Here is a 15072-nt window from a genome sequence, read left to right as displayed (position 1 = left end):
AGTGGAAGAGCAAGCCCTAAAGCTGTGACATTAACGAACAGGGCGAGATAACATAGGGATTGTTATCGCGTACTCATTCATGGGACTCCTGCGCAGATACCAGAGCAGCTTTTCAAAGTGTTGTTGCGGGGCCCGTTTCTAAGGACCAGGGGCGCAATGTGGAATTTTCCTTCTGAAGGATCTGTCCTTGTTTACAATCTTTCTGTTGCTGGGTTAAATACTGCTCACATTGTACAGCACATACAAAGGCGGCTAGACTGTCACTGCGAAACTGTTCAGACCTTCCAGCACCCACAAAGTATTCCAGCAAATGTGCTGGAGGTCATCATGACGCAGACAGCTGAACCCAACGGCGGATATTAACAAGTGAGAATAAACATTGAAATATGAAGAAAAAATCTACGTTATTGTAATACTGATACCATATTAATATTTCCTATCATGTTCAACACATTTAGTACACTTATGTTTACAGGATGTTTAAAAAATATTTAAAAACACCCAAAGCATAATGGAAAATGTGCCTTTCCCAAATTGGTTTGTAGACTTGGAAAATGCGACTACGATTGAGGACATTATTCAGGTCCTACGCTGTAATTGAAGCGAGCTGAAAGCTAGTGGAATTTTAACATTACCTCTGAGCAGAAGGGGACACAATGTAATCAGCGCTCTCTCCATGAACCTTGCCACCACGTCAAAATGCTGGCACGCGCCTATCCGGGCGCTCCGTCATTAAAACAGAGATGGATGGGACAGTTCCAATTTCCAGAATCTAACCCAACAGAATGCTTACCATATCAATGTTTCTTTTAGTTTTACAGAGTTATAGAACTGATACTGCATGTTTGCACTGGTGTATGCTGTTTTGGCACTAAAGGGCACATGGCACTCACGAACAAAGGAAATACCACATTTGTCAGCTCAGGCAAAAAAAGATTAAACATTATAGTCGTGTGCTTAAAATCATTCCAGGGATTTAAGTGTAGGCTATTCAATGTTTCAGCTCAGAATGAAGGAAAATATGGCAGCCTATACATTAGGCACGCGTTTTAAAGTCAGACACTGAAAATAAAACCACTATTGATCTGTTCATTTCAGATTTGAAAGGAAATCCTCATAGGTGGAAGCCAAAAAAAAAACACAAAACAAAACTAGAGGCCATGGCTCTACGAGCATCAAACAGTATAAATGCTTATGAATATCACAAATCACTGAGGGCGGTGGAGTAAATCAGAATTCTCATTCCGCTGCTTGGAAAAACTTCCGTCAGTAGGTGATCCCAGCAATGAGCCAGGCAACGCTCAACTAACCGCGCTCCAGAGAAATACGGTCACGACAAGATCCACATTCAAATAAACTTCACTCTTGGCCCACGCACACAAGCCATCTTGTCACCAGCTGGCGGAGCCGCTCGCCGCGCCTTCAAACACTGAGCCACTTTTGATTAACGTCTCAACGGCTAATCATGTGCGCTCGGTGTGCCAAATTGGACAAGCTATGTATGAGACGATTTGCCTTGAAATGTTTTCTTAGAGCCCCATTTTAGCCATAAAGTGTTTGGAGAGCCTAGTCTTTGCCACCGCCCCCTCCTTTTCCCTGGACTGCTCGCGCCTGCTGCCGACACAAAGAACAGGGGACTGTGATGGTGGCGGCATCATGCCAGGCTGTAGCCCTGAATGAGAGGACCACCTCTGCCAGACGCACCCAGCTGCATAAATGTTATTCGCTTTTACGGCTTGTGTACATAATACTGGCAGTGTGGGGAGATTGTGAGGTTCCACTAAACCATGGAAAAAATCCTTAAAAAAAAAAAAATGAATAAAAGTGGAAAAATTACTTTGGCTTGTTGAATCCCACCCCTCCCTTCCATATCTTCACACACTCCCCCCTCTCTGACGCTCTTCTGTGAAATGGGGTGATTTATATTCTCTCCTCTCCCCAGCCAGAATTTGCACAGCCTCGTGGTGCTGTGAGATAGCAGACATATTTGCCATTGAACCAGAGGTGAAAAGACATTAGACAGCACTTTGTCACTGGGGCCTGGAATTCACACGTCTGTCTGAGTTTAAGGCCAGCCCTAAACTGTTGACTATCCTGGGTCCTGTCAGCTGGATGTCTGTTGATGTTGAAGGCTATAAAAAGATATTTTAGAGGTGTGAAGGTCGGGCGATGCCGCTAGCCTTTTTAGGTGATATAAACAACACTCTTGTGACTATTAGGGATACAGTGGAAGCCCCAGAAACTTCTCTCTCCCCCGTTCTTCCTGTTGGATATACCCCCTTACCTCCTAGACGTGCAGCCGAGTCTAGTCGTGCACAGGGGAGCTCTGTGTTCCCCACAGAGAGGAGGCTTGGAGCTCCTAAGCACAAGCCCACCCTCCCAAATCACCGGGCCCAGCGGACCCCCAGAGTCATTCAGGAGCGATCACGGGGCCTCCAGTCTCATTACCCATCTCCATTTCCAAACAGCCCTCCAAATGGGAACTAATGCATTAGCTCTCACAGGGAGAAGGCTGGAGGGGGACGCTTCGTGGCAGCTCAGGAAAGGCTTTCATACATGCTTTATCAGCAGGGGAAAGAGAGAGGGAGAGTAAAGGAGCTTGGACTGAGCCGTTCATTCATTGCCCATCTTGTTAGGTTGGCACAGCCCTATTAGCTGTCATTGTGCTGGAGAACCCTCCCCCCCCCCCCCCCCTCCCCCCTCTGGGCATGTTCCTGTGTTTTTGTGCCTCAGATGTGAACTCTGTGCCAAGAGCTTTTTGGAGGCATGGAAATTCAATCCCAACCTTGAGCGTTGAGGTTTCCCGGAGATAAATGCCAAGGATTAGTAATCTGAACATAAAACAATGTCCTATGTCGTATACCGTACTATCCCATTAATTGGAATTATGCAGTAAAATGTATAATTGTATGTATCACACAGCATACTAAGTGGCTTTGGGTGAAACAAAAATGTGGTAGATTTATTGTATCACACTTAATATTATACTATAAAAAAAAGAAAGTGAAATACAACTGTGAATATAACTATTACTGTGCAGAAGTTGTAGGCTTAGTCTTAAGATTTTCCCATTAACATTATCTTACATAGAAATGATTTTGTGTTCTGTACTTGTGTGGCAGTATATACAGTATATATATAAATTATTTTATTTTTTTGTCTTTTAATTTCATTATTAAAGCTTTTTTTGTAAAAGACTTTTGCACCACAATACTGTATTTTTAACATTGCAGACACTATGCAAAATTATATCAAGCAAATGCTTTTTTTTTATTTTTTATCCTGTCCCCTTTGAAAACCACCTTTGGGAGGCCTGACAGCAGCAGGCATAGTGATAATGTACCCCAAGTTAGATACGCCACAAAACGTGTCAATGGATTCCCCTCTGATGATAGACTGTGTGCTGAAATAAATTGACCTTGCCAGACAAAGAGTGAAAGCGATGGGGCTTTTCATCTCCGGAGAGCCTCTTCGAGCTTCGCCGCAAGAAGGACAGAACTAGGCCGGACGGAACTAGAGATAACATAACAGCGTCGTCGGACTCGAAGCTGGTGAATAACAGCTTGCCTAAGAATCCAAAACAAACACGCTGGAATGGGAGGTTAAGTGCCTGCAAGTTGACTAGGTTATTAGAAAAAACAAGCCCAGGCTGATAAAGTGAAGCTTGTAGATGGCTCCCCATCACTGGAATGTGTGGCTCAATTACCAGGCTCCCAAATCGAAAGTGATAGGCTAGTGATTTAAGTCTTACACTGGGGCCACCTTGACAGACGGGCTTTTCCAAGAGACCTTTTTTTTTTTTTTTTAAGGAGACCTGCTGGTGAGTGTGTGAGACAGAGGCGCGCTATTGATTTTCAATAACACCCCCTAATGACCTCGGCACGGCTTGATCCCGTCTGTCATTACGCTCTGATGCCCGGGGACAGCATCGCTGGGAGTCGCGGCGCGATGGCGAGCCGCAGGCATGATTAGGATGAATCGGCGTTCCCCGGGAAGACGCTGGGAGAGAAAGGCCTCGTCGATAGCAGGACGGGGCATCCCTGCACGCCCCTCCCAGGACAGCTGCACAGGGCCTTCCGGCCTCATTAGCCAAACAGATGAGTGAGGAGGAAGAGGGAGAAGAGGCGGAGAGAGAGAGCCTTTTCCTGTAACATCCGATAGGCTGCCTCCAAGGCATTGCTCCAGCTTAATGAGACCGGACCGCAGGTCAATACGCTGCTGGCCCGCCAGTCAATACCAGTTACCTGCAACACAAACACTCTGAACCTTCTTTCTTACAAAATCAATGTCCTATTAGTCCCACCCTCAATTGCCTTGCCCCTATCTCATTGATCCCTGGAGAGCTGCATAGCTGATGTAGGCTTCTATGATGAGTTACTGTCGAATCAGCCTAATCACCCTTAGCCACTGTGTAGCCAGCCCGAGTTCCCTTCATCATCTCTTAGCTGTATAGCAATATAAAACGAGCAGTTGTCATTGCGTACAAACTGGGACGCTCAGAGGTGGTGAATCTACACAATGGTTTCTTCCAGAGTTACATTTATCGATTGTGGATTTACCTGCGGTATTAAAAGAAAAAAGAGGCCAGAGATATTTAGGTCCAAACTTTATTCCGTACATTTTAAACCATGAATGTTCGTTTTCATTTTTTTTGCACGCCTAAAACTCTACTTGTTTTGTATACAAGAGTCTAAGAAAAACAACTGCACAACACCACAAGGTCGACAGAGAGAGTCCTTTTGCCGTCCAATCAAAAGTGTCTTTCTCTTGCTGTTAGTCTCACCCGGTCTGTACGCCTTCCAGTACAATTTAGGACCTGAATGTCTTCCGGTTTTTGTAATTCCATTCCATAGTCTGAGGGGGGGTGAGGGGGGGAAACCCTGTTCTGTTTACTGAATCAACATATCCAATGTTCTCTCCAGGTGGCCTCTTCATAAGGTTTCTAGGAGCCTCTTTGCATAGATTGCAGATGTTCTGTTCAGGCCCCTTTACCATTCCCCCGCTCCCATTGGGTAGGCTTGTCTGTTACCATGGTTTCCAACAGGGAAGTGGTTTCTGTTTGATGTCGTTTGTATTTTTTTTTTCTAGAAACATTTAAAAAGCCTAATAAATGTACATGGTAATTTTGCAGCAAGGAATATCAACAAGATATTTACAAGAATCTTTTTTACAGAGACCGAACAAAGACCTCGTCATATAATATTTGTCTGCATATCTCGAAGGCAAAGCACATAAACAAAGCGAATCTGTAATGTAACGTGGTACATAGTCGTTAATGAGGATCCCCCAGGTACCATGAGGTTCAGTTACAGCTGACAGATCCAGTCATTACCGCGGAACATCCTAGATGCCTCACAAACAAACCAAGATAAATATCAGGGGGAAAAGAAATAGAGACTTAATGCACAAATGACAAATTCATAAAAATGATGTCTATACATGGAACGAGGATAGGAAATGTACAAACTCATTTGAGGACTTTCTTTTTCCGCGTAAAACCGGAAGAAGTTATTGGATTAATATATTAATATTATTATCAAATTTTAAGTCGGAAACAGACATACACGTACTTGTACTTGATTTATGTCTCCGACATTCTCCTCTTCCGGTCCATATATAAAATGAACTCATGGCATGTGCTTCGTCAGCCGAACAAATCTTTGCTTTGTACAATCATACTGTTTTCTCTCGACTTCGCTTTTCTCTCGGTGTGAAAAAGCAGTGCATCTTGTTCTTTTAAGAGGTTTGAAATGGGGCGGGTGAGGGCGGGAGGGAGGGAGGGAGGAGGGGGGGTACTTTTCTAAGCGCCCCGCCGATCCTTTTGTCCGTGAAGCTACCGTGCCTCCACCTCTTTGGGGTTGCGGGAGGGGGAGTAATCCCGGGGGTCCTGGGTGGTGAGAGGGGTAGTCCTTCTGGGGGATGAGGGCCTGACGCCTCCGGCCGGCACCAGCGGAGGCGGGGCGCTGAGCGCGGCGGTGGGGGGCGTCCTGTTCAGCAGGCCGTTGTGTCCCGTGGAGGGGCTGAGTCTGGGGTAGGGCATCCCCCCTAGGTGGGACATGAACGGGGGCATGTGGGGGAGGTGGCCCTCCATGGGGGACTGGTGGAGCTGGTGGAGGCGAGCGCGGTCCAGCTCCTCCCTCAGGTGGAGCCTCTCCCTCTCCTCCGCCTGCTGCCTCATGCGCTCGTGCTCGCGGCGCACCTCCAGCAGGTGCTCGTGGTGCGAGTAGTCGTGGGCCTCCCTCTCCCGGTACGCCCGCTCCTGCTCGTACATGCCCGGGAAGCGGTGGCCCTGCTCGGCCCGCAGCTGGAAGTCCATGCGGCGCTGCAGGTCCAGGCTCCGGTACGCCTCCCGCAGGGGGTCCCAGGGGAAGGCCTGGTGGGGCAGCCGCTCTCGGCCCGCCGCCAGGGGGCTCACTCCCATGAAGGGCGCCATGCGGGCCCGGTCCAGCACGTTGAGGCTGCCCATCTGGTGCATGGCGCTCATGGACAGGGGCAGGGAGTGGGCCATGGGCATGCCGTGGGTGAGGCCGTGGTGGGGGGGGAGGTCGTTGCAGCGGGGGGACGGGGGAGGGATCTGCTGGGAGAGTGGCGGGTGGTGGTGGTGGTGGGGGTGGCCCGGGTGCATGGACGGGATGGGCGGCGCCGGGGCAGGAGGGGGGTGGGGGGCGGGCTCGGAGCTGACCACCATCACCTCCTGCTCCTCCTTCCTCTCCTCCTTGATCTTCATGTCGTTCTTCACCTTGAGCATGAGCTCCGCCGCCGGCGTCTCCTTCCGCTCGCCGTCCTTCAGCGTGGGCGGGGGCCCGCCGCCCGCCATCTTCAGCCCCGCCTCGCCCAGCACCGCCTTGGAGTAGGGGGAGGGCGAGCGGCGGACGGGCTTGACGGCGTCGTCGCCCGGGCGCCTCTCCGACGCCTCCTTCCCCGGGGAGCGGCTCTCCTTCACCTTGACGTCCCCCCCGCCCAACATGGCCGCCTCGCGGTGGCGCTCCAGGAGCTCCTTCTCCGCCTCGCGTACGCGGTCCACGCTGCCGCTGCGGTGGCGGCCCGAGTCGCCGGAGTTCTGGCTGCTGGAGCGGATCAGGCTGCTGATCTGGTAGCTGACGGGCGCCGAGGCCGGCGACGAGCGGTTGGAGTGGCGGCTGCGCTCCAGGGAGTCTCTGCGAGAGAAGGGGAAAGACGGAAGGGTACACGTGAGGCCTTCTGTGAGGATATTTAACCACCTAGCTACAGTTTTGGGTGGATGGATACACCCATCGACACCGTCAACAAACCCGTTCATTTTAACAGCGTCTGTTAAAGGATGAATAAAATCACTCCGAACCTGTCTCTATCCTTCTCCTCCTTCCCGACGGAGGAGTCCCTCTTCTCCCGTTCCCGGTCCCTCTCTCTCTCCCGCTCCCTCTCCCGTTCGCGCTCGTGGTGGCTGTTGGCCGAGCCGCTGCGCTCGCCGTCGGCAGACTTGGGCCACTGGGGCGGGGTGGGGAAGGAGGGCGGGGTGCGGTGGAGCCGGTTCCAGGCGTCATGGTGGGAGGCGCCGAAACCTGGCAACCCGCCCGGGCCGTCTTTATGGCCAAACACGCTGTTGGAGCCTGGAGGAGAGGGGACAAGACGAAGAGAGGGTGAGCAAAGCCAAAGCGTCCCACACGGACACGTACGACTGGAGGGAAACAGTGAATGAGCACAAAAGCAGCTTTTGTTGTTTTTTTTGTTGTTGTTGTTGCTGTGCTGGGGTTGGGAGCCCTCACAGGAGCTTTGCTTTGTAAAGACTGGTTAATATCCGCCCCCCCCTCCCCCCTCACACTTCTGTACGTATTACTGCTGGACAGAGAGGTCTTGGCTCCTTCAACATTCTCTCCATCTTGATTCTCAGGGCCCTTTCGCTGGGTGAAGTGGGGGGGGGGGGGGGGGGGGGAGAGGGGACTCAATTGCCCTCTGGGGGTGAGGGTTGTGAAAAGCCAGGGAGACCTCGGAATTCCAATAGCGTGTCTCCTTCACTGACATCCATTTCGCTACAGGGCAACCCCATTTGGCGGAGGAGAATAGAAGGAAGAAAGGGAGCAGGAGATAGAAAGAGAACCAGAGAGACAGAGAGAGAGAGAGAGTCCTTCACAGTGGTGTGAAGAGGAGGATGGGGGGCTTGTAGAATAATTAATAGATGAATGGCAACCAAACTGCAAGCCTGGGAGCTCTTGTTGGCAAGGGTGTTGTCAGATTAAAGCCAGGCCAGTGGGGGCTAAGGGCTGGGGGGGGGAGAGGGGGAGGGGTCTGTGCTGCCTGCCTTGTTGGTCCTCTCCCTGCTCTGGGTACGAGGGCTGGGGGGGGGGGGGTATTTGGCTTTGGATGCAGAGCTAAGTGCCTTGATTTTCTTTTCTCGTGGTTCCCTCACTGTGGTCTAAACCTGAGCTGCTCTGTGTCGGCCCACGGAGTAGGTGAGGAGAGGAAGAGGAGGGGGGGGTGGAGGGTTGGAGGGGGGGCCGGCGCTTACCGAGCGAGGGGTTGCCTAATCCTCCGAAGGCACTGGTTGAAAGGTTGCCGAGGCCGCCAAAGGTACTGGAGCGACTGAATGGATCTGCAAAATGCCAAACAGGGATTAGCGAACGGGGCTGGCTGGAGGAAGCCCCTGGTGTTCCACTCGGCTTTTCTCTTACAAGCGAGCTGTGTGTTTTCTCTCTCTTTTTTTGTTTTGTTTTTTTTGTTGCTGCCGTCCTGGTTGTGATAATCCTAGCGCAGCTACGCTGCTGGGATGGCTGGGCCTGTAGGACTGGCTTAGAGCTCCCTCTCTCCAGGGCTCCGCCCTAGTGTCTGACCCCGCAAGGCATGATGGGAGTCTGGGTATGATGGGTCATGAGCTGGATGGGGACTACAGATGACCTGGATAGGGACACAGGAGGAGTGGGAAGTGGCACAATAGTCTTTGAACAGGCTACTGCAGCTAGGACGGGGATTGTATCACGCCTGGGCTCTAGGGAGGCTGCAGAGTGGCCCATCTTAGCTGGACGTGGATTTAGCAACCTCGACGTTCGAAATGATGAAGCAAACGCAATCCTTCATACCTACCTTCAGTTAGCGATCCAGAAACACATGGTAGCATAGTACTGTGGGGGTTTCCTATCGTGTTAGCCGTTCCATTTTGGGAACGTGTCGTGTGATGTTTACACAACGTTTTGGCTTTTGGAAATGTCTACTTAATGACCAGGTCAATACTCGGACCCAGGCATGTCAATATGTCTGAAAAACAGCAACTGGAAAATCTCTGGACAGGATTTCCACACGAAATCTTTTCCCTGTGCACCCGGTGTTTAGAAACTCAAATTGGATCGAGTTGAGAGCTTATCCCGTGAAATCACTCTGCCACACTCTACCCAGACAGCGTCTCTGACGGAAAACACAAACCCCCCTGCAATTTTCCCGCCTGAGAAAGTAAGACTTTGGGAAAGCCAATGGAAACGGGCCACAAGGTAACACGCCATATTTGTTACAGCCATCTGTCATTCACAGAGCCAATATAGAAACTCAAACACAAGAGCTGTGTCGTAAAAACCTTTGACTGAACAAAGGGAAGGGGGGGAGGGAGGGTGGGAATGGGTTGGGGAAAGTAGTCTGGGAGAATACACCAGGAGCAGGAGGTGATTTACGGGGAGCTCTTAAAAGACACTGGGGGGGGGGGGGGGCAGGAACTGAGTCTTTCACGAAGACTTTCTGTCCATAATCCTCGAGTACGACTCAGAGGCAATAACATGTTGCAACACAAGGATTACATTTGCCAAGTAATCCCAGTGCAGGCGTCCGTGTCAAACTCAAAAAAAGACCAAAACGCACCAAGTGGTATTTTTCCAGGTATGAGTGTGAAAATGGAGAGAGAGAAAGAGAGAGACAGGGGAGAGAGGAGAGAGAGAGAGAGAAAGAGAAAAAGAAAGAGAGAAAGAAAGAGGGGCAGAGAGAGAGAGAGGAGATGTAAAAAGGGAGGCTACTTACACTTACCTGCCAAGTGGCTAGGAGGCAGGAAGCTGCTGTGGTGAGGGGAGGGGCCGTAGGGGGAGGCGGCAGGATGCCCAGAGCCTATAGGAGGACAGAGGAGGAACGCCGTTACATCACACTTTCATCTGATTCGTTCACCAGGCGCATTAGTCTCAAAGCTTCCCACACCTGGTTCACTAATTAACACTCCTCTCACGGCCTTCAGAGAGATAGAACTCCCTCCAGGATAGTAAGAAAAAACACACACACACACCGTATCTCTCATTGCCCTTACTCCGTACTATTTAGCATGCCAGAAAAACATTTTTCATATCCCAATAGTCCACATAGAATGTCAAACGCAGTAAAAACAAAAGAGCAGGATGTTCTAAATTTTGCAGTATGCAAGCCAACGTGCTTTCCTGGCTATTCCGACTCACATCCTCAGTAGTGAAAGATATATCGCGTCGACTGAACCACACACGTTATAAAGTCTTGACGGACTCTGCTCTATGGTGACCTTTGACCTTGTGACCCCGAGGCGTAAACCCAAGGCACTCCTCCCTAAAGATGGCGCTGATGGCTATACGGTGGAGGGTGTGAGGCTAATTTGTGCTAAAACACCGCTAACTAGACGAACAACACTAGAATTTCCGGCGCGTCAAAGGGTTAACAATAGTTTGCTGAAAGACGTCTTCCAGCAATTAGCACGTGACATTCTCTCTTTGTGCGAAAGCCCCAGTGTCTGCGTGTTTGAGCGTGGTTAAATGAGCCTGTTGTTATGAATCATGCAGACACTAACGCTGGGAGTCTCTTCTACCTTTCACCCATATTGCTCACATCGTTAATGAAAGCACCAATTACAAGTGTGCGTGAGATACAATGACGGATAATTACAATTGAAAGGGCGGCCGACGCGATGGTACCCTTTCCAACAGGGCCACCAATTAGCCCACAACTGAACTACCCATATTCAGAAGCACTGCACACTGTGGGCATCTAGGTCCATACTCACAGCAACACTGCCTCAATTAGGATCTCTGTACACAAGGTAGGTGATTAGAACAACAAAACGCTGAGTTATGTTTGGTTCAGGACCTATAAGGTCACATGAGGCCATGTAAAAACACTGGCCCTGGGTCACCTTATCCCCTGACTGGGATGGGGGGGGGGAGGGAATGGGGGTGGTGGGACACTCACCCGTGGAGGAGAACATGGGTCTGGCCAGGTCGTGGGGGTAGGGGAAGCCGGGGAACACCCCTGGAGCCGGGGGCCGGCTGAACAGGTCCAGCTTGCCGTTCATGTCCAGCTTGTGGGGATCCAGCTGCATTTGCTGAGGAGGGAGGGAGGAGGGGGGAGAGGGAGGGAGGGAGGGAGGGAGGGAGGAGGGGGGGGGGGAGGGAGGGAGACAGGAAAAAAGAGTTAAAAATGCAATATGCTGCCGCCCTTGAGTGGTAGCCGTTGTTGAGGGCCACTACAGAAGGTCCAGCTCGTTGACAGGGCCGTCACAGGCCTAATCTAGCCCTGCTGTGTTGTCACTAAACATGTGTAAGCTGATTAGAGACTTTTAAACCAGCAAGGCAGGCTGGCAGTGCCCATGAAAAAAATTACACCGGGGGGGAAGAAGGGTTCCCAGGGCACAGAGGACTAAGGGGATGCCAGTAAGAGGAACCCCTCACCCCCTCACCCCCACCTTCCTCTGCCACCCGAGATGGAGGGTCACACACGAGGGCCTCACCTTCATCTTCTGCTGGTGGTGGTAGATCTGCCACGCAATCTGGACGTGCACCGCACACCACTTGCCCGGTTTCTGAGAGGAGGGGCAGAACGGGTTTCAGGGGGTTACGCGCCTTGTTGTTGTTACAGGGAGGGACAGAGGGACGGGGACAAATGTGCTTTAGGACGCTCGCGTTAAAAAGGACAACTTACTCTCACTGACGTCCTGAAAGGGTCTGATACCTGAGGGAGAAATCATGGACAGTCATGAGTGTATAGCGACATCAAAACATTTTAGACACGTGTGTTTTAGGTGTGTGTGTGTCCTGCAGGTGTGCGTGTGTGTCCTGCAGGTGTGTGTGTGTGTCCTGCAGGTGTGTGTGTCCTGCAGGCGTGTGTGTTACAGGACAGTTGAGGACATACCCGCGGGTCCTTCTGCAGGAGTGTGTGAGGTACTGTTCCGGGCCTAGCTGCTACGTCTATGGGATTGGAGGCCTGCAACCAGGGGAAAGGGAGATGGAGGGAGGGAGAGAGAGCGACAGACCGAGGGAGAGGTAGAATGACAGCGCGAGAGAGAGAGAGAGAGAGAGAGAGAGAGAGAGAGAGAGAGAGAGAGAGAGAGAGAGAGAGAGAGAGAGAGAGAGAGAGAGAGAGAGAAAGCGGTTAGGAACGAGCACTGTGAGAGCAGAGGGGCTTTGTGTCGAGGATTTAACTTCTAGTCTAAGCAAAGCAGGACAAACTTAAACCCGATGGACTAATACCGCAATGCTCCCGGGCTCTGCTCTGATTTAGGACACCCTCCAGCAGAAAAGCACGAGCACTGCTGTTTTGCTAAGAGTAAAGCTTCTAATCCTCACCGCTGTGTGACGTCAACAAATCGCAATCCTGTGATTCCTGTGGTAAAAAAAAAAATACCTCCAGGGGAAAATAGCAGAGGCCAGATCTCTTTTGATCTTCTTTTAGGTCTGGAACCCAAGTGCCTAGATCAGCCATACTAATCCATCCCAGAAAGCAGGAGACCTGGTAACCCTCCCAACACCCCCCTGAGCCCCTCCCCCCTGAGCCCTCCCCTGCTGCCTGGCGGGGGGCTTACGCCCCAGGATGGAGGGGATAACTGGGGCTCTAACCATCTGGAGGAGCTGCAACAAAAGGCCCTTCCATAATAGATCCAGTGGGGAATAAGGCCGGCGGATTTAGGCCAGCTTTGATTGGTGGCTTACACAAGGTCAGAGGCATTGGGCCCTCGGCCAGGCACGGCCTGTCACACACCAACCCCATGGCTGCTTATCTCACTCAGCACGGCCCGGCATGGCCCGGCCCAGCCAGCTTAGACACCGTGTTTGCATAGCTCTTTATTGTGGGGGGAGGGAATAAGCTCAGGGTAGACTTATCAGGTTTGTTGTACTTCCAGTGCAGCTGCTGTTGGTGGTGATGTGTAATGATTCAGGTGCTCTCAACACAACCTTATGCTGTACCACTCATTTCTTGGGGGGGTGGTGGGGGGGGGGGAAACGAGCGAGTCCAGTTGGAAAATGACAATGTGTCTGAACATTTGATTTGTGTGTGTGCGTGAGTGAGTGTTAATAAGCTTCCTGTATGTGCAGGTGGGGTGTGTTGAACGTGTGGGTGAGTATATCTGGGAGGGGTGTGCGTGTGTGTGTTTGGGGGGAGTGTGGGGGTGCATGCGTGTGTGTGTGTGTGTGTGTGCGCGTGCAGCAGAGGGTAGAGCTAAGGAGCTGACCTTGGGCTGGAAGGCTCCTTGTAGTGAGCTGAAGGGTCCTGAGTGAGGTAGCAGAGGGGGCATGCCTGGCATTGTGGGGGGGTATGAGGGGAAGAACTGGGGAGACACAAACAACAAACAAACATCGTCAACAAAAACATCACCTGACATGGACAAACACACAAACAACCAGGAACTTGTCCTAGAAAACCTCAAATACGCCCATTTGACAGAGAACGTGCTAACGTTTAGCACACCCCCCCCCACCCAAAAAAAAAATGTACGTACATTTGAATGCCTGATGAATGGATTGTCCAGTTTGGGGGCGTATTTGTCGAACTGAAAAAGAGAAAAGAGTCCAATATTAGAGGCAGGCCAACGACATCACAGGAACACAATCAAACAACGTACTGTTCAAGACCGCAACTGTGACTCGTCGTCAAGGCACAGACCAATCAGAGAGCACGTTCACAGGCAGCTGGCTTGGGGCAACACACAGGTCATAGGTTTCAGCCAACGCAGGGGAGATAAACCACCAACGTTAAATCAACCACTTTAGGGCCGGCTAAACACACTGCCGGCACCAGGATAGCCTCCTCTTCCAATTGAGCATGTTATACTTGGGTGTGGCGTTCTAGCTCTGGAAAATTGAGTTATGGTTCTATTAGATGGAAAATTTGTTGCAAAGTGAATCTAATTGCTTGTGACTGGTATGGCTTTTCTTTATTTTTTCCTTTTTTAAATTTTTTACAACAGTTCTGTCATGGAAAGGGTGCACGAAGGGACACATAAACCATAGGGATTTCAACTTGAAATGGAGACTTCAAAAGGGGGAGATTCAGACGAAAAAACATGGCAATTTTCTGCGAGTTAAATCATAAGAGGACATACATGCAAGCGGGGTTTAAGCACAGACGCTCGTTTACGAGTGAAATTGAATTGGGTCGACTACATTCGCTATGGATGACAGCTAATTTGGGAAAGAGCAGCATGAGAACGGTGTAACCTTGAAGACCTGAAATAGAGTAATAAAGAGCCATATTGGATGACTAATAGAATAATTTGGTTTGGATGTCAGCTATGACTGTACAAGCTTTGTACACTGTCTTGTGTCACGTCATAAGGTCCCGGCATGGGAGTCTGGTTAACAAATTTGAGCCAGAAAAAGAAATCCAGACAGACAGAAAGAGCATGATTCCCATGTATAAATGGTGACTTTGTATGTCTCCTGAAAGCCAATACTGGCTCTCTATTCTGAAGCAAGCTTATTGCGACTGACAGTAACATATTCCTAATACGTAAATAAACCATTCGCAGCTACTTTTTGCGAGTGTTTTCCCAAAGTTTTCTTGGCAAGTGACGACGTTTAGGGCTTAACATTTAAAAAACAGGGAAACGAGAAGGCATGAATCAGTGTTTTAGTGTGTGCGTTTCCCCCTGTGCGACATGGGCGGCAGGGCAGGGAGGGGGAGGTGACCGCTTTCTCGCCAAGCACAGGGGGGGGCCAAGGGGGCTCCAGTGAAGCGGGACCATTTACATCCGCCCCAAAATGGCCGCCACGCCAGCGTTGGCTTGTGTGTGGGCGATAATTGGCCAGAATCAGACACAGACGCCCTATTGACTGGAAATGGCGAGCCAGCTCCTGAGCTCATTAAACAGGTCGCTCCCTTCACAAGACT

The 15072-nt window shown here is 50.6% G+C and overlaps 1 protein-coding gene across 1 annotated transcript in view; it reads right to left on the bottom strand.

Moving 5' to 3' along the window:
* Positions 1–4589: 4589 nt before the first annotated feature.
* Positions 4590–15072, bottom strand: part of LOC134011690 (autism susceptibility gene 2 protein-like) — a gene marked incomplete at its 5' end in the record, with an annotated part of 82386 nt that continues 71903 nt past the window's right edge. The window contains 10 exons of the mRNA XM_062451066.1: positions 4590–7157; positions 7322–7589; positions 8486–8569; positions 9982–10059; positions 11158–11290; positions 11696–11767; positions 11887–11916; positions 12097–12168; positions 13415–13510; positions 13682–13732. Of these exons, the coding sequence (XP_062307050.1) occupies positions 5834–7157; positions 7322–7589; positions 8486–8569; positions 9982–10059; positions 11158–11290; positions 11696–11767; positions 11887–11916; positions 12097–12168; positions 13415–13510; positions 13682–13732 (2208 nt within the window). The remainder of the gene's footprint in view (positions 7158–7321; positions 7590–8485; positions 8570–9981; positions 10060–11157; positions 11291–11695; positions 11768–11886; positions 11917–12096; positions 12169–13414; positions 13511–13681; positions 13733–15072) is intronic.

Source organism: Osmerus eperlanus, chromosome 25 (assembly GCF_963692335.1).
Source record: "Osmerus eperlanus chromosome 25, fOsmEpe2.1, whole genome shotgun sequence".
NCBI classification, from domain to species: domain Eukaryota; kingdom Metazoa; phylum Chordata; class Actinopteri; order Osmeriformes; family Osmeridae; genus Osmerus; species Osmerus eperlanus.
This window is presented reverse-complemented; position numbering and strand designations above follow the sequence as displayed.